We start from the raw sequence: 25768 nt of genomic DNA, 5'->3' as shown, positions 1-25768 counted from the left end.
ATATTCTTCTTCTGGAACCCCTATAATTTGAATGTTGGTGGGTTTAATGTTGTCCCAGAGGTCTCTGAGACTGTCCTCAATTCTTTTCATTCTTTTTTCTTTATTCTGCTCTGCAGTAGTTATTTCCACTATTTTATCTCCTGGGTCACTTAACCGTTGATTGTTCCCTTCTAGAGAATTTTTAATTTCATTTATTGTGTTGTTCATCATTGTTTGCTCTTTAGTTCTTATAGGTCCTTGTTGAACGTTTCTTGTATTTTCTCCATTCTATTTCCAAGATTTTGGATCATCTCTACTATCATTACTCTGAATTCTTTTTCAGGTAGACTGCCTATTTCCTCTTCATTTGTTTCATCTGGTGGGTTTTTACCTTGCTCCTTCAACTGTCATGCGTTTCTCTGTCTTCTCATTTTGTTTAACTTACTGTGTTTGGGATGTCCTTTTCGCAGGCTGTAGGTTCGTAGTTCCTGTTGTTTTTCCTGTTGGCCCCCAGCAGCTAAGCTTGGTTTAGTGGGTTGTGTAGGCTTCCTGGTGGAGGGGACTAGTGCCTGTGTTCTGGTGGATGAGGCTGGATCTTGTCTTTGTGGCGGGCAGGTTCGCATCGGCTGGTGTATTTTTGGGGTGTCTGTGACCTTACTATAATTTTAGGCAGCCTCCCTGCTAATGGGTGGGGTTGTGCTCCTGTCTTGTTAGTTGTTTGGCATAGGGTGTCCAGCACTGTAGCTTGCTGGTCATTGAGTGGAGCTGGGTCTTAGCGTTGAGATGGAGATCTCTGGGAGAGCTTTCGTCATCTGATATTACGTGGAGCTGGGAGGTCTCTGGTGGACCAATGTCCTGAACTTGGCTTTCCCACCTCAGAGGCACAGGCCTGACACTTGGCCAGAGATCCTGGCCAAGATCCTGTCAGCCACACGGCTCAGAAGAAAGGAGAGAAAAAAAGAAAGGAGGAAAGAATAAAATAAAATATAGTTATTAAAATAGCAAATATTAAAAATAAAAAAATTAAAAAGTGATTCAAAAAAGAAGAAAAACAAAACACTGACAGACAGAACCCTACGACAAATGGTAAAAGCAAAGCTATACAGACAACATCACACACAGAAGCATACACATACACACTCACAAAAAGAGAAAAAGGAAAAAAATATATACATATATTGTTGCTCCCAAAGTCCACCGCCTCAATTTTGGGCTGATTTCTTGTCCATTCAGGTATTCCACAGATGCAGGGTTCATCAAGTTGATTGTGGAGATTTATTCCGCTGCTCCTGAACCTGCTGGGAGAGATTTCCCTTTCTCTTCTTTGTTCGCACAGCTCCTGGGGTTCAGCTTTGGATTTGGCCCCCACCTCTGCATGTAGGTCGCCTAAGGGCATCTGTTCTTTGCTCAGACAGGACGGTTAAAGCAGCAGCTGATTCGGGGGCTCTGGCTCACTAAGACCGGGGGGAGGGAGGGGTACAGAGTGTGGGGCGAGCCTGCGGCGGCAGAGGCCAGCGTGACATTGCACCAGCCTGAGGCGCGCCGTGCGTTCTCCCAGGGAAGTTGTCCCTGGATCATGGGACCCTGGCAGTGGCAGGCTGCAAAACCTCCCAACAGGGGAGGTGTGGATAGTGACCTGTGCTTGCACACAGGCTTCCTGGTGGCTGCAGCAGCAGCCTTAGCATTTCATGACCATCTCTGGGGTCCGCACTGATAGCCACGGCTCGAGCCAGTGCCTGGAGCTCGTTTATGCTGTGCTCTGAATCCCCTCTCCTGGAGCACCCAGAAACAATGGTCTCTTGCCTCTTCGGCAGCTCCAGACTTTTTCCCGGACTCCCTCCCAGCTAGTTGTGGTGCACTAGCCCCCTTCAGGCTGTGTTCACGCAGTCAACCCCAGTCCTCTCCCTGGGATCCAAGCCTCAGCTCCCAGCAACCCCCTGCCCCAGAGGGTGAGCAGACAAGCCTCTCACGCTGGTGAGTGCTGGTCGGCACCGATCCTCTGTGCGGAAACCTCTCCCCTTTGCTCTCCGCACCCCTGTTGCTGGCTCTCCTCCGTGGCTCCGAAGCTTCCCCCCTCCACCCCCCGCAGTCTCTGCCAATGAAGGGGCTTCCTAGTATGTGGAAACTTTTCCTCCCTCACAGCTCCCTCCCATTGGTGCAGGTCCCATCCATATTCTTTTGTCTTTGTTTCTTCTTTTTTCTTTTGCCCTACCCAGGTACATAGGGTGTTTCTTGCCTTTTGGGACGTCTGAGGTCTTCTGCTAGCGTTCAGTAGGTATTCTGTAGGAGTTGTTCCCCATGTAGATGTATTTCTGATGTATTTGCGGGGAGGAAGGTGATCTCCACGTCTTACTCTTCCGCCATCTTGAAGGTCTCCCCCTGCACTCCCGATTGCCTTTTTACGCACCTTGGATCTCTAACAAGAGACACTATGTCTAGAAAAATATATTTTCTTAAAAGTCATTCATTTTTGGTCTCACGCTTCTGCTTCCTCCACTACCTTCTGATTTCCCCTCACTTTGCTCTTTCTTTCCCCTGCTTTAGTTCCCTTACTCATCTTCTCTTTATTAGTAACCATTCTTTTTTCTTTATCTTTTTTATCCATTTACTTTTTCCAATTGTGCTTGTGACTCTGATTCATTCTCCCTCATCCCATCATATCACTGCAATTTTTTCTACAGCTTTATTTTTTCAGTATCAAATATCCTTACCTTAAGTTCATGCAATATTACATATAAAATGTGCCACAGTATCAACAATAACATTTTAGTCCATTAACTATTCAGTGCCAATGTTATACTACACATCTCAACTAAAACTATTACCAGATCATTCTAATGAGTCAGTATGAAATCATAGCTCAGTAAATTTAAACATTTATCATCAAGTTGGGATTGCTTATATAGAATATAGCATCATTCTGACATGATCTGGGTTATTTGTTTCAAGCATTTGAGCAAACACATAAAAGTACAGATTTACTCTCTATATAATGAAATTATAGAAAATAAATCCTGATAAGCTCTTCTTGAAAAATTATGTATGATAATACTAGTGATTCAAAACTTGCAACTCTGAGAATAATATTTAGTTTTCCTAAACAGGGCTAACTATATTGGAGAATTCAGTGTATTTATGTCCGTGATATGATGTAAGAAATTTAATTTTTATTTTCCCTTGTTTCTCATTTTTCTACATCTGAGTGTCTGAGCTAAATAAATAAATAAATAAATACTAAGACCTTCAGAATAAAGGAAGACAACCAAGGTTTAAAATACATAATATTTAAGCTGAACTTAATAACACGCCTTGTCAGAGGAAGTACAAGGTTGTTCTGCTAGACACGAAGGAAAACACTAAAAGAAATAAGCAATGTATTATGTTTTGAATGAAAATAACTATATTGCCCTATGCCAATGGTGGAAGCCAAGTGTTACAATACCAACATGATAACTGATATACAACTTAAACACAGCTAAATGATAGTTTGCTAATTTTCTAAATAGAAGCAAATAAGCAAATCTTATTTACTATATTATTATATATAATGGATGCAAATCTTTATTTTTCAGTATTTTTATTTTCTAAATTCAAAGTAATTCAAAAATTAAAATAAACTATATGTCAACAGAATCCAGAAAAATATTAATTTTAAAGAGACAAAAGAATAATAATTCTTCTGATATCTAAAGAACAATTATCTGGAGCAAAATGTGCTTTATTCTGGTTTTAAAGAACATTTTTCAAAGAGTGCTACTATTATAAGGGTGTTCTGCAATCCACAGATCAGTGAACAACTAGTACTCACAAGGGGCTGTAAGATGGAACAAACTGTTTGCTCAGCCACTTATAACAAAAATTCTGCAGTAAAGCAATGACTCTGGAGAAAGGGCAGTATTCTTGACATGACTAGAACAGATCTCATCAAATATATTGTGGTTTGAAAGATTTTCAATGGAAATGGACCCTCATGATTGCCAGTAGGCTTTCAGATTATACAATGAACCCTGTCTAACACCTCTGTCCTTGACTTCAGAAGCACTCTAGGAGAAATAGTCCTCAGTGCAAATTTATAACCTCCTGAAGCATGGAAAGATGCTGGATGTGGAGCAGACCTCAGTACCTGGAGGTACTATAGATAGGTTATTTAACTCTTTTAGTACAGTGGGAAAAAAAGAAAACGTGCTTGGAGCTGACATCAGATACTGTATTCGGTTAAAGCCAGATTCATCTAAAGCTAATTATCTAACATTCTTCCTTCTAGCAACACTGTTGATCAAAGTGTTCCATTAGACTGTCTTCACAGGTAGCTCTACATTTTAGTCACACTGTAAAAAAAATGGTAAAATAAGTAGCTATGATAAGTTCAATGGGAATATTATCATGATTAATTCATTTCCCTATGTATAATGCAATTAACTGTTTTATTTTATCTAAAATTATGCTCTCTAGTTCCAATTTTTGTATGTTTATTTGAGTAAAGAAACAGTGATTTCATAGTTGCTGCTTTTTTAAGATTTTAAATTAAACATGCTTCCACACAGAAAAAAAATGAATTTGGATGTCTACCTCACACCATACACAGCTATTAACTTGTAATGGATCAAAGACCTACATGTAAAAGCTAAAACTATAAAAGTCTAGAAGGAAACACAGGTGAAAACTGGCATGACCTTGCATTAGTCAATGGTTTTTTAGATACAACACCAAAAGCATGTGAAATGAAAGAAAATTAGATAAATTGGACTTTGTCAAAATTTAAAACTTTTGTGTGTCAAAGAACACTACCAAGAAAGTGAAAAGACAATTCACAAAATGAGAAAAATTTTTTTCAAATTATATATCTGAAAAGGGGCTTGTATCCTGAATATATAAAGAACTCATAACCCAACAATGAAAAACACCACCAATTAAAACGTGTGCAAAGGATATGAATAGTAATATCTCTGAAGAACATATGCAAGTGACCAATAATCACATTAAAAGATGCTCAACATCATTAGTCATCAGGAAAATGCAAATAAAACTACAATGAGATACCACTTCATATTTACTAGGATGCCTATAATTTTTAAAAAATGAAAAAATAACAAGTGTTGAGACTGTAGAGAAATTGGAAAACTCATGCATTATGTACATTGTCGGTGGGAATGCAAAATGTTGCAACCACTGTGGAAAACAGTTTGGCAGTTCCTCAAAAACTTAAACATAGAATTACCACACAACCCAGCAATTCCTCGGTATATAACTGAAATAACTGAAAACATACATTCACTTAAAAACTTGCATGTGAATGTTCATTGCAGCATTATTCATAATAGCCAAAGGTGGAACAACCCAAATGTCCATCAGCTGATGAATGGATAAACAATATATGATAAATCCATATAAGGGATTATTCAGCCATAAAAAGGAATGAAGTATTGATACATGCTACAACATGGATGAACCTTGAAAACATTACACTAAGTTGAAAGAAACTAGACAAAAAAGGTCACATATTGTGTGACTCTTTTTATGTGAAATGTCCAGAATAGGCAAATCCATAGGGATGAAAAATAGATGAGTGATTACCAGAAAATTGAAAAGGGGGGGAATTAAGACTAATTGCTAACAGAAATGCAGTTGCTTATTGCGGAGATTGAAAGGTTCAGGAATTCTAGTGGTGATGGTTGCACAACATAATGAATATACTAAAACCACTGTGTGTACACTTTGAAATGCTGATTTTTGTGTTGCATGAAGTATATATCACAATAAAATAATTTAAATAGGCGTAAGTCTGCCATTTTGCAGGGTTTTTAAAAAATGTTTTTTATGAAGAAAAAAATCATTTATAGCAATTAAAAATTTTCCTTCCTCTATGTTACCTTTACCAAACTAGAATACTCCAAAAAATACTAAATTATATCAGAAAAAAATTTTAAATTACAATTAAGGAGCCTCTAAATTTTATCCATCTTAGATTATCATACTTAATACCTGAAACCTTCACATTCGCAGTAAGACTTAAAACCTCAGTTACCTCTGTAGTCGAGGGGAAAATCTTCTTCAAATAAATAGGATATCTAACACCTCACAGAAATAGTTCTGTACCTTTATTCATAGTGTACCACAGCGTCATAAACTACAGACTATCTCAATCTTTTTAGTTCATGAGATTTCTGAATAAATCAGGCAATATCAAAGGGCACTTAACTGATGGAGATAATGATTGCCTTAATCATGAAGATAAAAATGTGATCAACTTGGGGAGGAAGTGACTGTTCCCTAGAATTCTCAATTACAGAGGGAACATATTCTTAAATGAAATGGGCATTTCATAGCTTCAAGGATGTTCATAAATTTATTAAAAATGTATATCTGAATGAGGCACATGTTTAGGCACATGTTTATTTCCCTATGTATATCTGAATGAGGCACACTTCATTTCAGGTAAAAGCAGTTTGTAAACACCAAATTTTAACCTATATCAATCACTGTCAATTTAGTAATTTTACTGAAGGTTAAAATAATTTTATTTTTCATTAAAATTACTTAAGAATTTTATTAAGTAAAATTATTATTTTTATTATTACTTAATAATAATAAATTATTATTAAGTAAAATTATTAAGTAAAATTACTTATAATAATTTTACTTTTAAGTGGAGAAAACAATACGCAAATACTTTCAGATATTTAAAAAGTTATGGTTTACACCAATTAATTATGAAGATTGTACATACTAATCCTGACACAATTTTAGGAGTGCCAACCCTATACAACTTCATCTTAATGAACAAATAGGAGTTTTTAAATTTTAGATGTAAATTAGTGTGTCTTGAAAGCAAAAAACTCTCTGCTCCTCAGATCAACCCTGATTTATCAAAACTGGCTCTGTCTAGAGCCAAAAGCTGAACTTTCCATAACAGTGAACTTCAAAGTAATGTAGACAGCATGAAGTCTCAGAGCCACTGCGCACCCCTAGGCAGCTGTCTTGAGGGCACAAGGTTCTCAGGCAGCCCAAGTTGTGGGGAAAAAAACAAACATGGGAAGTGGTACCCCATTCCCATAGAATTCTTATTTTTCTGTCATTAGCTAAACTTTTTAAGCTCTAAATTCCACTCTACTACATTTCCAATCTAAGAATAAAACTAAAGGAAACCTTGAGTTTATAATGAGCCTTGGATCTCAAGTATTTCAGACATTTTACTCAAGTCAAGCTTGATCTTTAACAGCACACAGGAAGAAAAAATGGTGGGGGACACCTTTCAGAAATCAGCTATTAGGTGCTGGCACAAAGACCTCTGACCTAAGTGAAATAAAGGTGAGTTAATGACAACTTAATAATGTCCTGTGTTTCACTGACTCATTTTAATGTTAAATAATTTTATAAACGGTTCACTGAGGTATTTGAACATTTCTTCTCAAGAACTACATTTGTTTTTCTTTTTTAAAAAACTGTTTTTAATATTTCCTTTTTTAGACCTGTTTTTCTTTTTTCTTCTAATAAAAGTTATCAAAAGACTCTCTTCATAGTCTCTGAAACTTCTTATAAACTCTTAATCAAGTCTCCTATACTTTATTTTGACTGTCAAATCATAATAAAACAAGTCCTATGAACTAGTATTTATCTGTAAATTTTTAAATTTAAGAAAACAAAAGTAGGAGATAAGATTTGAAAGAGACTTACTCTGTCATGTAGCTCTTGCCCATGATTATTTTTATTTTCACTTGCTATTTAATGCCATATGAGATGGTCTGCATTAGTTCTACTCCCATAGAACACTTCAGCATATTGGAAGTGACAATGGCAGCATCAAAGGTTAAAATCTATCTCTTTTATACAAAAATATAATTTCCTGCTTTTTTGTTAATTAAAATACTTGACGCTTTGCCACAATTGTACATAAAAGATTGTTGCCTGAGTGAAATAAATATGGGAACATGTGTTTTATATTAAAAAGGAATTAGAGCAAATAAATCCAAAATGTGAATGGACATTTAACCAATCTAAGGTTAGGAAACACTTTTTTTTTCTAAATAAGAGGAGGTCACATTGTCTTAGCTGAACTTTTAAAGAATAAGAAATGATATTAAGATATTATTCTGTAGAAACTTCACAAGATGGGGGGAAAAGCATGTAATTAATTTGTACTGAATATTGTTTTAACCAACATTCAATAAAATACTATTATAAAGCTCTACTGTGAATGAGGCATGGCTAGAATAAAAAGTTTGATAATTTAGTTTCATAGGTCATGAAGTAAGAAAAATACTTTATAATTTTATATATAAATGAGATAAGAATATTTTTTATCTTGCTTGCCTATAGCTGCTATTACTAGGGGTAATTAATATTCTATGCATTACTGTGATGTGCCTAGCCCAAATTTCAAACGGACTTCAATTATCTAATTAAAATGTTCTTAAAGATATGAACACACATATAAACTGATATTTTAAAAATTCATATACAATAATCCCTATTATAAAAACATGTTTCACTGTAAAAGAAACTTGTTTATATTTTTCTTCTAATAAAGCCCCAAAGTACATAAAATACTCCCTGTAACTACTTATATGTAGTACAGAAAATCTACAATACAAGTTTCTTTCTTTCCTGCCTACATCACTGTTACTAGGGGTTTTAATATACACATATATACACAGACTCATATGCCCACAAAAAGTTAAATTGTGTACTTACCTTTCCGTTCATAAATACAAGTTTACATATTATATTCACTGGTATATTAGAAAGAAGGTAGACAATGACTATTTTCAGTAGCATAGAGAGTTCATCCTACTTACTGTTGAAGAGCCCAGTGCAGACTTTGGAGACCTAATGATTCCAGCAATTGAATGACGAATAGACTCAAATTTGGAGAGCCTCTCCTTTCTTTCCTGGAGAGATTAAGAAAGAAGCCTTCAGCAGTAGTAAACTATCCAGTATATACACAGTTATGCTAGGTATTTAGGTATTTATCCACAGCTTATGTCCATCCACTCTGTCTTCCAAGTAAATAAAATGTAAGCTTCCTAACATTAAGAATGAAAAATAACCAAACGCATATGAACTCTATAGCATTTTATTTTCCTGGTCCCTCAATAAATGTCATGATTTGGGGAAAAATAAGAAAGAAATAGAAATTCATGAGATGAGAGAAAACAAGAAATGCTAAGGAAACACACAGAAAACCAAATATTAGCACTCAGAGGAAAAAAAAAAAAAAGACACAGCTAGAAGGAAGCAGTCTAACAGAAAATTTCAGATAGTACTGTAGTTGTGACATATTCTTCATAAATTTAATTACAAAACAACTGCTGTATAGGCCTTACTCCCCACTCTTCCATTCTCCACATCCTGGCTATACCTTTTTAACAGTTTTCGCCTTCCCAAATGTTTTTATTTCAGTTGATTTCTCAAGCACTAGAAATAGATTTTTTTAAAAATCCCAAACACCCCAGCTCTTCCAAATGACAGTCTATTTAGATGCCACGGTAATTAAAAATGAACAACTTTAACCAAAAAGCACACAACAGTTCTCAAAGCAAGGCTCTTAAAGGAGGCACTAAGGTAGAAACAATAAGGTTATTGATGTCAGAAGGGAAAAAGAGTATAAGTCTGGGCAAATCACTTAGCTATTCTGGCTCTTAAGTTTCCATATCAGTAAACAGGAGGACACTGGACTAGATAAAAATCTTCATCTCAAAAAATTCGTGACCATTGTTCAACTCCCCAATCATTTGCATTGCACTGATTATTGATGAAACTTTCATAGAAGAGCTCCACTGCATCAGGCTGGCAACCAGAGTTACTCCCCTTAGGACAATTAGTTATATCCTGCCTGAGGGTACCCTCAGAACTTGTTCCCCAATGGAAGGATGAACTACGGAGAGTGAAAGGTAACAATGGAACATTTTTTTGTTAATAATAGCTTGTTGAAGCAATAACCATATATTATTTCTTACAGACTTCCGTAAATAAACTCAATCTAATAACATTATTAGAAGGAACAGTGAAAGTGATTATTTGGCCCTGTAGGAACAGTCAGATACTTATTCAAGTCAGTAGGCAATAAGATTCAAGAAAAAGATAACATTCATGCTCAAACTCCAGGCTGAGGGCCAAATATCTCTGGGACTACTTATGCAAAGCAGCCATGAAATTTGGAGGGATTTTGTGAGAAATAACTACAGGGAAATTATAATGCTAGAGAAGATTGTCTCCTGAAAAAAATTCTCAACTGTTGATAACTCTATAAGATAAATGAAATACCTCAAATATTAATATGTCCTTCATAAAAGGAATGCATTTATAAATAAACAAATAACTTAGTCTTTTGCAGATATTGATTTGCTGGAGAGAATGAAGGATACACAGTTTCTATTCCCATCACGGTATACAATTTAAGTATAAAACAGTTTCTAATTGATTTATTTTAGCAATTGGGTTCTGACTGAAATCATTTTAGAAGTATTCACTGTCTAGTAACCTAGTTTGTCATGCTGTCTTTTTTTCTTTGATGCTTGCATATTAAGAACATTTATTAAAAGAAAGCCCCCTTGCTAAGTCAAGCATTTTCATATTTTGAAATAATGAAATTGGAAACTAAATGTGCAAAAGGAACATTTGAATGATTAAGATTTTGTCTTAAAATAACAATGCTAAGGAAATTTACAGTAAAACAGAATGGAGTTCAATGAAACCTAGGTTGTAAAGCTTTCTATCATTCTTCCTGCTCTCTTGACTCTGTATCTTCTTAAATGATTTCTCCAGGGACATAAATCCCAAGCCTCAGGCTATAATCAGCTCCCTCCCTGTTCAATATAGAAATATAATTCATGTTCCATGGAGATTTTCTCAAATGTATGAGCAAAAACGTATTATAATTCTTTTAATAAAGTATCTAGCAGTGCAAGATGTACACCAAACAGTTTCCTTTTGAGCACCTCACTGACTCAACAATTTAGATTTTGCTCAGTAAGCAACTGTGCATTTCAGTTTTTTAAAACTTACAGTACTATGAGTTAAATTATCAAGACATCTTAACTGAAATTCTGCTTTTAAAACAATTAAGGGATATAATAATAGGGCAATACATTTATCTTCTTTGCTTAAACTAATAAATTATTAAACAAAGAATACATTACGATGAGAATGAAAGTATTTCATTAGAGGTCCCTATGTCTAGTAATCAAGGCACTTTACCAATTTCAGCCACACCCTCACGAAGCTCATTATTCTATTTAACAAATTATTCACTATTCATCATTATTATTCATTATTCCCAAGCTCGTTATTCTATTTAATAAATTATTTTGAACAGATCAAAATAATCCCTTTGCCATTACCTGTGTAAGCTGAACATATCTTTCTCACAGCAGCTTCCTTATCTCTCCTCCCTCTTCCCTCTCTGCCTCCCATTTTCCCTTCTTTTCTCCTCCCTCTCTCCCTTATCATAATGAATGCTTATAATATTAGCTATTATTATTATTTGGGTTTTACTAATATTGACAAGGACATTTGGGCTGCTTCCATCTTTTGGCTATTGTGAAAAGTGCTGCTATGAACATTCGTACACATGTACTTGGGTATCTGTTGTCAACTCTTTCAGGGATTTATCTAGGAGTGGAATTGCTGGGTCATATGGTAATTGTACGTTTACCTTTTTGAGGAACAGCCAAACTTCTTTTACAGTGGCTGCACCACTTTACGTCCCCACCAGCAACGGATGTGGCTTCTAACTTCTCCACACTCTCACCAACACTTATTATTTCTGTTTTTCTGATTATCATCATCCCAGTGGTTGTAAAGTGCTACTTGCCTTTATTTTTTAAAGGATATTTTCACAGGATATAGAATTAAAAGTCGATGGCTTTTTTTTTTCTTCCAGCACTTTGTCTTCTGGTCTCCATTGCTTCTGGTATGAAGTCAGCTAGAATTCATGTCATTATTCCCCTATACATAATGTTTCTTTTTTCTCTCACTGCTTTTATAATCAACTAGGAAATAAGTACATGTAATTTTTTTTCTTTTAATTATCCTGCTTGGGATCTGTTAAATTTCCTGGACCTGTGGGTTAAAAATGTTGGAAAACACTTAACCATTGTCTCTTCAAATATGTTTCTACTCCCACCTCCCTCTCTCCTTTCTTCCTTAGATTCTAATTACATGTATGTTAGCCCTTTTGATATTACCCCATGATCTCAAACACTCTATTACCTATTTTTCTCTTTTTGCTTCTTTGTGAATACTTTCTGTCAACCTGTCTTCAAAGCTCACTATAATTTTCCTGTGTCCAGTCTACTGACAAGTCCATCTAATGAATTGCTCAGCACTGATACTATATTTTTCATTCTAGAATTTCTATTTTTTATAGCATCCACATTGCTGCTGAACTTCTCCATCTTTTCATATACATTGTCTATCTTTTCTATTAGATCCCTTAGTATTTTTGTAAAAGCTACATTAAAGACATTGTCTGATAATTCCAATACCTGGGCCATCTCTGAGTCTGCTTATTTTCTTAGCTGTGGGTCACATTTCTTACTTTTTAGTGGACCATATAATCTTTGATTGTGTGCCAGATGGTTTGTATAAAAAAACAGTAGAATCTGAATTCAATAATATTTACCTCAAGAAAGAGGCACACATACTCCTTCTTTCTGTCAGGCTGCTAGAATTGGGGCTGTAGTTAATAAGTTGGGCCTTGCCTCTGCTGCTGCTCTGGTTTGAATTAGTTCACCACCAGCTTCAAATATTTTGGGCTAGATCAAGAGTTTTTCTTCAGCTAGGAATGGAATCTGAGCCCTGGCAAGAGTCCAGCACCCTCTTTTTTGGGAGGGGTGTGGGATAGGCAGGCACTAGGGAGTTCTCTTTACTCTCCAGGCTCACCCACTACTTTATATATCTAAGATAACTTTCTACCCTAAGATAACTTTCTACCCTCCTTCCTAGCCTTTGGAAAGCCATTGCCCTGTACTCTGTGAAGACCCAGAATTCCCTGAAGAGAATCAACTTGGGAGGGATTTCGTATTTTCTTCTGTTGGTGAAAATCCAGAGTGCTCAGTCCTCCTGTCCAAAAGCCTCAAACACCACCCACCCCCCAACAACAGTGTACCACCTTTTTGGTGCAGGGAGAACTTCATTTGGAGTATCTTTCTCAAGTCTCCTTCTCTGATTTTCTGCTCCATTTGGCGAAGACCCTTGAGTAAATGCTGGTGAGTGGATGCTGCCTCACTCTGTGGGGAGGGCTCCTCCAGATTCTAATCTGTCACACCAGCCTACACATTGTTCTTATAAGTTTGTTAAAAGCTTGTTGAGTTGACTTCTTATTCCCTTCGATGGAAGTTTCCTCTTATCACACAGTTCCACCAAGGATGGAAGTAGTCACAGGTTTTTTGTTTGTTTGTTTTGTTTTTGTTTCCTATGAAAGGCTTGCCACTTTCTGGACTTTGGTTCATTTAGGTTTCTTTCTGTCCTCAGATCCCTGATGAGTATTTTTTTTAACTACTATTTTGTACCTTATCCTGGTACAAAATTTTGGTTATGAGGTAAGAATGAACGTCTCTTGTGACTTTCTATATCCAAACAGGATGCAACATTCATATGTATTTTATTAAGACAAGTAACCTACCAGTCATATTTATTTTTACCTTTATTCACAAACCAAGAAAATTACAGACACAATTTAAGGGTCTTCAGTATGACAAAGAAGCCATTAATTTGTCAAAAGTTACAGACTTGAATTTAACTACCATTTTCTAAAGCAGTCAATTATCACAACAGGCCTTTAAAGACTATGTTCCTCAGAAGATTATTTAAAGGGTTAAACTCCAGACATCACAAACATTTTGCTTGTTATTCTGTTTTGGTTTTCTTGTTTTTTGGTTTTTTGTTTGTTTTCTTTTGTTGATTGCTCTTGGGGGGTAGGGGAGATGAAGTTTATTGGTTTTATATTTTCTGCAGAGGACCTCACAAGGACAACTATAAAGACTACTATGTACGTATTTCATTTCTGTAAACATTTTAAGTTTCCAACTTTATCTAAGAAGTTTCATGAACGGTTTTACTGTTTGATATTTTCATACTGCACATGTATCGATAATCCTCTTATCTGTTCAGAGCTCCTTTTGTTACTGGAACTAATAACTGAGACCATTTCAAGTTTCAAGGCCTCAGTCAAGACTTCATTAGAATGGAATCAGCAACTGCAGGACTCAAAAGAAAATTATGACTTAAATAACAAAAAAGAATAAATTTTAAAGAAAGGAATGTGGCGCTTATAATGTTATGCTTCCATTATCAGCAAATAAAATCCAACTGGGAAACCTGTTTTAGAAAGAAGTCAGTTATGTTCTAAGCATTTGTCTCACCCTCAACCCCTTTCTAAGAGAAACTTCCACACTATGGGATTGCTGGTACCACCTGCTGGAGAATGAAGTTAATAGATAAAAGGTGAGAAATGAAGACAGACAAATTCTTGATGACATGGTTTGAATTTCTGGATATATCCAGTTGAGTGGATAAACTCTCTTTTTTGCTTTAACTAATCTGCCTTACTTGACTGCTACATAGAATGAATACAGCAGGCCTTCCTAGAATATCCACGAGTAACTGAAGATTTCTAATAAACGATTACAAATATCACAATTGTCACTAACAAAATAATGCACTAATATTTTTAATGTTTTGGACACATATTTACTTTCAACAGGAAAATAAATATTTTAATATTGAAATACATTAACATAAATGTAAAAATTATTTGCAAAATAAACACTTACTATGTTGTGATGATTACTCTTACTTATTCCCATTATTTAACAGTTTCAGCACATGACACACAAAATAACTGCTCAACATGTTGGTGAAAACCCTAGTTTAGATGGTTATTAATCAATGTTATACTACAAAAGGTTCAGTAATTCCACAGATTTTAGAACTGCTCAGTTAAACAAATTTAAACAGATTTCTTAAATGCAACATGTCTCAGAGACTCAATAATGCATTAGTACATGCACTTTTTTTTTTGGAAGAAATAGTATTCTGCAAAATTCACTTCAAGAAATGCTGTCATGAGGCTTTCATTATGAGGCAGTAGAAGGGAAAACATTCTCCTCCACTTTACATCAGTCATGGCTTTTTCTTGGACATTATCTTCACATGTAACAGCTCCAAATTAACTAATTCCAGCTCCTCTCTTTCCGGCCACAAGCACCTACCCCATTGGTTTGCTTTCACCAGTTCTACTATAACCATTTTCCAACATCACTGAAACCCTAAGGCTCTGAGTCTCCTAATCTCTCCCAATCAATCACCTTCTCATTTCTTCTCTTCTTTTTCTAACTGAGATGCCATGACACATCATTTCACTGACACTTTTGCCAATATTCTAAATTCCCTTGCTCTCCTGTCTCTTTGTTGTCCCCAGGCAGCAAACCCTAATGGTGGATCGATTCAACTTTCTGCATTCAGCAACTCACCACTGCTGGGGAGAATCACATGATTATTACTTCAAAAGAGCCCTAAATATCTGACATACTATGAAATTTCTCTGGCCAAGTCACCTCATAACTCTCCCACTGCCGTTGTCAACCATTTCAAACCTTTCTTACTTTTCTCATGTCTAAAACCACGTTGTTCTACCCTCTACAGCTTCTTTAGAAGGAAGCTACAAGCTAGCAACTCATTCAACTTCCCTTTTCAAACCTACAAATCCATTCCTTCTCTTCCCATTCTAAACCCTTCCCCATTTGGAAACATGAAGCTGTTTCTCTCCCACCAAGGGTGACCACTCTACTTGTACCTCATCCCTTCCTGTCCTCCCAAGGACTTTACACCTTAAAAAAAGCTAATAGATTTCTCTTTGATGTACTGTCGCATCAGCTTTTATATTTAAGTTGCTCTCATAGGAAAACAAGGAGAAGAGGTAGTAAGAGAAAGGAGGTGGGAGAGAGAAATGAAGAGAAGAAAGGATGAACCTTTCCCTTTACCACACATCCTGCTCCAGCTACTGCTTGCTCTTTACAAAAAAAAAAAAAAAAAAAAATCCCTAAAAGAGTTATCTATGTAAGCTAGAAATCTCAGGACCAAGTCTCTATTCCTATACAATAGGCACTAATCTGTTTAAATTAATAAAGCATCCATTGCATATACTGGTATTTTCAGAAATTCATTCACTATTTCATCATTAGGCAATAAGCAGAGCAGAATCAATAAGTGATGAAGAGCATACTGGCCTAGAACAGTCAATATGTAATTCCAAAGATCATACTTACTATCAAGAAGAACTTTGATTAGGTGTCATCGTCCAAACTACAATTTTTCAGCTGAAAATTTAGAGTGGGTATTCATCAAGTAACCATATCAATGGTTTCACAAAATTATTAAAGGTACAATAATAGTACAATAATTCTAAATATTCAAAATTGTATTTTTTATTAAGCAAAATTATTATATGGGAGAAAAAGTTTAGAGATATGAGAATTTGAAAATCCCCTAAATCCCCTTGTTCCTACTGAGTTCTCCAGAGATTTTATAACTAGCGCTGTCTATCTCTGTCCTTATTGAGGAAACCTTAATTTATACCTATTGTAAATGCACATAGAAAATATAATAACAAAGAAAGTATAGCCCAGAAACACTAATCGTATTTTCATCCATCAGTTTGAGGTAAAAACTGTGTATAGCTCTCTGAGTACAGAGATGACTGAACCCTCAAAATAAGGCCTCTCCAGGAAGGTTTCCTGTAGTTATCTCACTCAGAGCAAAATTTCATGAAGATTCTAATAAAAGTACCTGAAAGGTTATAAATGGTGTTTAAATTTTTATTCCTGATGAATTTTTCACCCCACAACATTCTTTTTGGCTTTGATTATATACTTTCTATTTCAATATATAACTAGAGTTAAGAAGTGATTTGTTCAATTGGAGTGGCAGCCCTAAAAATTGAGAGGCTATATTTTATTAAAATAATGGCCAAAGGGAATGTCAAATGTCTTGACTAAACTTCCCTAGGTTTGCCTGACCTACACATTTTAGAAAGCACAGCTTTTAAAGGCACCATGATTGTTCTTCACTGTCTTTATTCCTTAGGCAAGCTAACTCTCCTGTTTCAAGACACACATTGGAAATATTTTCTCCTTGCCAAGCATTAACTTCCTACCTTACAAGTGGCTGCAATGTGTTTTATCCGAGATTCAGAAAAGTTTATACAGAAGAAAATTTTCTTATAAAGGGGAAGGAAAGCTGATACAAATATTTGTAATGTCTGGTAGCAATCAGATGGATTCACAACTTCTCAGGATGGGTAAGGAAAAGAGGAAGTGGTTTACAGCCAATCTAGGTCTATTTAACACAAATAGCTATGCTCAAAAGTACATAGCAAGCTCAGCAGTTATTTTGTTTTGTTTTGTTTTGTTTTGTTTTGTTTTTACATATCCAAGAGAATTAGAATAATACTATACAGGTGTAGGGCATTTGATTCTAATCATACTTTCATGGCCTTAGACACAGCAAAAATTTTTCCAGAGCCTCAAAACACTATTTAGCCATATTCAGAGATTCTCAGAAGACAAAATTCATGCCTCAGAAAGCATTTCACCCCACCCCCCCCGCCGCTTAAGTCACGATAAGCTCACAACTCACATTTAAAATTCGAAGAGCATAAAGAACTTTATATCTAATGGATATGAAGCTGAAAGAAGACAGGTATTATATTGAAGACTAGAAAAAGTAAGACAAAAATATCAATGATTTCCTTGGCCATAGAAGTCATTGAAATTATACAATTAGTCTGTAATATTTCTAATTCAGAATACCTTTGCATAGCTATACTTTATTCCAAGTAAAAACCTAATCTTTTATCGGTACTACTCAAATTGTAGTATAATATCTATGGAACTGACTGACAGATACATAATATTTTCATTTGAAATAATACCAGGAGAAACAGCAATTCAATAAAGGATGAATCTTAATTAAACAATAATCCTCTTTATCGAAGGATAAAGAAAAAAGATTATCTCACCAAAAAAAAATTTTTTTTTATCTTAAAAAGGAGTCTGGAATTTTCCTCTCATTAAAAAATAAAACAAAAACAAACAATCAAAAAAAAAAAACCCACCAGATACAATATGAAAGCATTATCATAAGTACCTTAGCCTACTTTCTTTCTGCTTCATGTGATAAAATAAAGCAGATAAGTTAATGGAGGAAGATTATACAAGAACAGCAGATAATTAGGAAGTACTCTATCAATGGATGAAAGACCAATGACACCCACAATGATCAATCTCAACATTGGGATAGCGGTCCAACTAAAATATACTTTATTTTCCACAGATCATTATCCTAACTTTTCCTTCCCTCTGAAACTTAGCCACCTGAAAGTGCTGATAGAAAAAAAAAAAAATCAACTATATAACTGTCTCTGCTTATTCCTTGTTATCCACTTGCTTCTCGTGTCACTGAAATTTTAATTTGCTCTCCCACATGACCTCAATGTTGTCAAACCCATTGGGTACTTTATTTGACTTTCCACAGAACGTTTCCCTGTTGACGACTCCCCTCTTTTCCCTAGGCTTCAGTAACATCACTGCCTCTTGGTTTTCCTCCTATCTGTCTGGTTGTTCCACCTCATTCTCCCTTACAACATTCTTTTTCTTTGCCTGCCCCTTAAATGTCGATCATCCAACATTACCATCCTTGGCCCTCCTCTCTTGCCCCCCCCCCCAAATCAAACACATTTATCTCTGTCACTTCAATTATCATCTGCATGCTGATGATGCCCAAAAGCTACATCTCTAGGCCAGACCTCCAACTAGAACTCATCATCCTTCCCCCAGTCCAATCTGCTTCTATTCCTATGAGCCTTTCTTTAGTGGCTAGCGCCAACAACTACAGAATTCCAAAGGCAGAAATCTGGAGGTCAATCTTGGTATTCCTTCTCCCTCATATCCATATCCAATCAGTCACCAAATTCTAAAGTTTGTAAAATATCTCTAAAATCAGCCCCTTCCTTTCAGTACTACCTGATGTGACTTCAGTTCAGGCACCAGCATTACTGCCCTCGATTGTTATTTGCCCCTGTTCTCTACAAAGCCCCCAGAGTGGCCTTTGTAAAAAGGTAAATCAGACCATTTCACTCTGCTGTTTACTATCTTGAATGGCTCCCCCACTAAGTTCACAATAAAATCCCAATTCACACAAAAAGGATTTTCCATAATATAGCTCCTACATACTTATTCAATCTCATCTCTCTCCACTTAACTTTTCATACCTATAATATGGTCCTATATAACTACTGAAGATTTAGAATGCACCATATTTTCTTTTACTTAAGTGATACATGATGCTTCTTCCTTTTCCTGAAATACTATTCCAATATTTTTCTTTTTTTTGCCCTGTCCACCTCTTATTCCTTCTTCAGGCCCAAAGCAGACTTTTACCCCAAGATCTGACACTCTAAATCAAGAGTATTCTTTTTATGTTCTCTGACAGTACCCAAGCTTTACTCTCGTCACATTCTTGTTATAATTATCTGTTAACTTCACTCAACTGTGAGCTCCTTGCAGACAAGGACTTTATCTCATTCAGCTTTTTATACAAAGCTGAGACAGTGCGTGTGGCATACTGCACTTTCCAAAATGGCCTCAACAATATCTCCATCACACATGCCCTTCTTACCATAAAGACTCTGACTCTTCTTTCATTGAGAAGTGGGGCATATGTTCCCTCCACTTGATCTTGGGCGAGTATGTGACAATGGTGAAAGGGACACTACATGACTTCTGAGGTTAGGTCATACAATCAGCTTCCTTCTAATTTTCTTAGAACATATACTCTTGAACCTAGCCACCTCAAGCTGTAACAAACATCAAGCAATCCAGGGACAGATCTACAAGAAGATAAACAAGAGCCCAGTTGAACTTGCAGCCAGCAGCACCCAAACTGCAAGTCATGTGAGTGAACCACTTAGGAAGTGGATCCTAATGCCTCTAGTCCAACTGTTACAGCTTATGGCACATGGAACAGAGATAAGCCTTCCACACTGAACTCTTCCCAAACAGAGATTCATGAGCAAATGAATAATTGGTTGTTTTAAGCCTTTAAGTTTTGCAGTGATCTGTTACATAGCAATAGATCATCAGAACAGTGCCTGTCATAAAGTACACACACACACACACACACACACACACACACACACACACACACATAGTATAGATATGCACAACACGTACTAACACATATACATAAAGTTTGGTGAATCAGTGAATACATTTTCCAAATCAATTTTACTCCATAAGTTAGATTTGGTGGACAGAGGAGAGACTGTTGCCGAATATTTTAATTAGAATAGTTAAAGTATCTTACCTTTTTTATCATTACAAAAACTGATTCAGAAAATCAAACACAAGAAATATATAAATTAAGGTAAATGTCCTCGTAATCACCACCCAGTTCAAGAAATAGAACTTTGCCAAATACTGCAGAAAGCCTCCAGGTGACAGACAGGTCCCAGTCACAACCACCTACCTATATCCCTTCCTCCAAGGTTACCACTATCATGCCGTCCACAGTAAATCACTCACTTGCATTATTTTTAGTTTTTAGTGTGCATCCCTAGACACTATACTTTTAATTTTGAACATTTTTAAAATTTTATTTAATGTATCTTTAAGCATCTTTTAATCAATAAGTTCCCTCTCCATCCCTATATTTTCCTTACAATTCAGCTGTTTAAAGACCCAGCCATTTTGGATGGACCTAGGGTCTGTCATACAGAGCGAAGTAAGTCAGAAAGAGAAAAACAAATATCGTATGCTAACATATATATATATATATGGAATCTAAAAAAAAAAAAAAATTGGTTCTGAAGAACCTAGGGGCAGGACAGGAATAAAGACACAGACATAGAGAATGGACTTGAGGAGGACATGGGGAGGGGGGAGGATAAGCTGAGATGAAGTGAGATAGTGGCATGGATATATATACACTACCAAATGTAAAATAGATAGCTAATGGGAAGCAGCCGCATAGCACAGGGAGATCAGCTCAGTGCTTTGTGACCACCTATAGGGGTGGGATAGGGAGGGTAGGAGAGAGAGGCAAAAGGGAGGGGATATGAGGATATATGTATACATATAGCTGATTCACTTAGTCATACAGCAGCAACTAACACAACAATGTAAAGCAATTATACTCCAATAAAGATGTTAAAAAAAAAAAAAAGACCCAGCCATTTGACTCAGAGTTTTCCACAGCGTGAATTTGATGATTTCATACTCATGGGGCAGTCCAACATGTCCTCTGTCCTATTTTCTACAAACTGGCAGGTAGGATCAGAGGCTAGACAACGTCTGGTTCTCTCTTTTTGTGATGTTAGCTGTTACTGATGATCAATGTCTACATCCACTAAATCATGGGGTATTGTAAAATGGTGGTATTTTTTCAAATTCTATCATTTGTTTCCCATTTATTAGTTGGAATATTTCTATAAAAAGATGCTTTCCCTCATCAATTATTTGGTTAATCAGCAATTATCTGGTAATATAGTTCATATAGGAAAGGCAGGATAAATGTTTAACTGTTTTATACGGATATATTTTTTAAATTCAAAGTCTTTGAAACAAGAATTACAAACAAATCAAGATAAGTTTAAATATACTCATTAATGGAATAATAACAATGATGGTGGTGATTAAGGTAAATATAATCAAAGCTAATATATAACAAACTTTTTTAAAGGGCCCTACATATATTAACTCACATAATCCTCATAAACAACTTCATCAGACAAGTACTATTATTTTCTCTTTTTTAAAGATGAGGACACTGAAGCACAGTTAGTAAATGACTGAAACAAGATAGAGGCATGGGTAATGTCTTTAACAGCATTTAAAGGTGGTCCAGAAATAAACATACACATATTCTCAGGTTCACTGATGTATTTCTATGGAGTCTTACAGGGTTATCTCCGTTTAGCACCATGATATTTAGCTATGTGACAAAGAGAAATGATTCCATAAAAAACTTAGAAAGTGGATAATCAAGGGCTGATGCTACACTAAACCAAGCCCTACTTATCTATAACTCTTTTAAACTCTTTTCCTTGGTCATCTTCAACTTCCCATCTCTCTTTGGATGGGAAGTTTTAATACAAGTAGATGTTTTAAGTTTTTTTCTTAGCCCTAACTTGTCCAAATTCCTAATATGAAATTCAGTATACCAAAGTTCTTTTTCTGACTTAAGAAAATTCGTATTTACTTTTCTGGCTTAAAATAAGTTATTCCACCTTGGGCTTCAATTAAACTTATATTACAGTACCTAATACATTGATATAAGCTAATAACTATGTTATTATAAAGATAAATTATAATTATTATTTTGCAAAGGTTAACATGAGAAATTGGCTCTAAAATCTTTCATTGCAATAAACTTTTCTAAATGTCTGCTGAGATAGAAAGTTCCAAAGATACTACATAAAGTAATAATCTCTGTATCAGAACAAGGTATTTTAACTGGGTCACTACAATTTAATGTATATAGATATTTGCTCTACCATTTACTCATGTTTACTTGTAAAAATTATTCTTCAGAAGTCCATTTATCTGAATTACAAAAATACCATAATACTGGAAAAGATTTTAAAGAAAAATCAAGATACACAAATTAGATACTGGCTGGCCTGTTATACATACTTCTCATTATTTTAAAGCTTTTACACAAGAGTGAAGGAGTAAAATGTATAACAGAAACTACCAGCCAATGGATACTTAGCAATTCAATTCAACCAGCAAAGTACTCAAGCACACTGAATCATCTGACTGGTAAAGATTCTTGAAAAACTAACTTTAAATAAAACCATATTTTTAAAGATTCAAATCTGCTAGAAATAACTTTGGTTATAGAGTTTATCCTTAAATTCTTATAACCTTAACAAAAAGCATTGTTACTTAGCTAATATTAGGTGTAAAAAATTAAAAAGAACTCATTATTTTGAAATGCATGTTGAAGAGAGATAAAGAAATGAAACAAAGTAGGTTGCACAGATACAACGCTAATCATTTGGCCTAATACTAACCAGAATGCATAAGAGTATAAAGACAATGTTTTCTTAGCCAGTTTTGCTTTTACATTACTGATACTTATATAAACCAGGACAGAAAAAAATGTACAAGTACATGGATTAAATCTCATGTGGCTAGTCTGGATGAGACCTATTACTGATACAATTTCATACTTCTCCCTTCAACAGGCATGTACCAGTTTATTAAAATTCATCTGACAGATAAATATAAGAATGTAATTTCACCAGAAATGCAACATGTAGTTCTCTTAAATAAGACATTTGGTACAGATTTAAACGAGAAATCTGTGTGGGATGGCTATTCGTGATTAGCTAACTGGACTATTCAAGTACAGTTATTACATTTACCAAATAATAATATATTTTCACTTGAGACTTAAACAATATTATCACTTTCTTCATACTAAGGGTAAATAAGTATACCAACAAAGAATGTCAATCTTCACAAATATAAATAATTAAATACAAGTCATCAAGATAAAAAAGGGATATTCTACTACATAGAATTACCTCAAACATAGAGAAAATATTCAATATACTTTTAGATATTGCATTATGAAGTTGCTATGATAGTCTATGAAAATTTACAAACTATTACTAATAGGCCTACAAATGTATTTTCATATACAATTCTCAATTATACAACTTCCTAAACAATCATCACCATTCCCTGACTACTGACAAATGTTTACTTTGGCATGTAATATTAAAAATAAATTTTTAAAAATCTAAAACCATATTTAAAATCTGCCTTTTTGAAAAAGAAACTATATTACCTAAAAAGACATGCTTAATGTTTTTGCCATAAAAGCAATAGAAAGATTAAAATAACAAATTACCAGCAATATTATATTGGCTGGCACATTTTTTTCTCTAAAGGGCTGGACAGGAAATATTTTAGGCTCCTGGGCCACATGGTGTCTGTCACCCCTACACAACTAGGCTGAAGCCTGTGTTCCAATAAAAACTTTATTATGGACACTGAAATCTGAATAAATTTTACACATCACAAAGTAGCTCTTTTGACTTTTTCAACCATTTAAAAATGTAAAAATAATTCTTAGCTCATAAGCCACCCAAATATAGACAGCAGGCCAGATTTGGCCCATGGGCCATAATTTTCCAACCCCTATTATGTCACTTAAATTACAGAAACTATACAACAAAGGCTATATAAGCAGTTGTTAAGAGGACAGATTCTACAGTCAGACTGGGGGCATTCGAATCCTAGCTCTCATACTTGCAATCTATATCAAGTTGCCTAACTGTACATCAATTTCTTTCTCTATAAATTGAGAATAATAATAGTACTGCCTATTAGGAATAATAATAGTTCTGCCTAATAGGGTTGCTGTAAGGATTGAATGTGGCATGGAAAGGACTAAGCAAAGCTCCTAGTACCCAATAACTAGTTAACCCTCTCTAAATATGCTGCTGCTGCCATAATCAAAACACAAGAAAAGTTCTATCTCATAAAAGTACACATTATAATATGCAAAGGCATTCTACTTCCAAATGTCCACAGGCAAAATTAGAGAAAAATCTTTTTTAAAATAGTTATAGTTATAACATTTCAGAACTGGGAGATACCATAAAAATAATCTTGTTTCACCAGAAGTCCAAAGATGTTTTTGGTTCAAGTCTGAGTTAAAGTCAAAACCAGGACTAGAATCAAGTGTCTCCATCTGTATTATGAGACCAGAAAGTCCTGTGTTTATTGTATCTTTGTAGCAATTTCGTAGACATTTATTGACCAAAAGTTAAACAACATTCCTTTTTGAGGGGTTTGGAAAAGAGTATTTGTGATGTATGAGGTCAGGGGCTGGCAAAAAATACTTCAGGCAGACAAAATAGCACAGTGATTAAAAGCAAAAATTTGGTATCAAGGCTTGACCCACACAACCTTGGGCTTATGTAATATTTCTGGGGCTCACAGAATAGGTACTCAAAAAATATTTGAATGAAAGGCCAAAAGAACTAGGCTTCTCTCAAAGTTAAGGGTCTCACCCACAACCAAAGCTTCAACTTTTGAAAACTCTCTTCATAATTAAAGAGAATAATACACAGCTGTAATGGGTTGGATGTGACACCCTCCCCCAAAAGACATGTCCACCTAGCACCTGTAAATGTGACCTTTCTTGGAAAAAGCGTTTCTGCAGATATAAGTAAATTAAGGATCTCAAAATGAGATCTTCCTGGATTGTCCAGGTGGGTCCTAAATCCAAAGACAAGCTTCCTCATAAGAAGACTTAAACAGAAGAGGAAAAAACACAGAAGAGAAGGCAATGTGAAGAAGGGAAACAGAGATTGGTGTGATGTGTCCACAGGTCAAGAAATGCCAGGGTTTGCCAGTAGCCAACCACCAGAAGCTACGAGGGAGACATGGAACTGTTCTTGCTCAGAATCTCCAGAAGGAACCAACTCTGCAGACACCCTGATTTTTAACTTCTGGCCTCTAGAACTGTGAGAGAATAAATCTATGTTGTTTTTAAGCCAGCAAGTTTGTGGTGATTTGTGAGAGCAGTCCTGGGAAACTAATACACAGCTGACAAAGAATTACTGAATATTTACCTTGTAAAGTGATCATCAGCTACTCTAAACATCAAAAAAAAAAAAAAAAATCACCCTTATATGAATTCTATTCATCAGGAAAATTGGTTAAAAATTGCATTACTCGGGCTTCCCTGGTGGCGCAGTGGTTGAGAGTCT

The 25768-nt window shown here is 35.3% G+C and overlaps 1 protein-coding gene across 2 annotated transcripts in view; it reads right to left on the bottom strand.

Moving 5' to 3' along the window:
- FER (FER tyrosine kinase) overlaps nt 1-25768 on the bottom strand; it is a 474424-nt gene that overhangs the window by 244492 nt on the left and 204164 nt on the right. For both annotated transcript variants that reach the window (XM_007462584.1, XM_007462585.1), the window contains one exon: nt 8775-8867. In XM_007462584.1, the coding sequence (XP_007462646.1) occupies nt 8775-8867 (93 nt within the window). The remainder of the gene's footprint in view (nt 1-8774; nt 8868-25768) is intronic.

The sequence above is a fragment of the Lipotes vexillifer genome, unplaced genomic scaffold, assembly GCF_000442215.2.
Source record: "Lipotes vexillifer unplaced genomic scaffold, Lipotes_vexillifer_v1.1 scaffold710, whole genome shotgun sequence".
Taxonomy (NCBI): Eukaryota; Metazoa; Chordata; class Mammalia; order Artiodactyla; family Lipotidae; genus Lipotes; species Lipotes vexillifer.
This window is presented reverse-complemented; position numbering and strand designations above follow the sequence as displayed.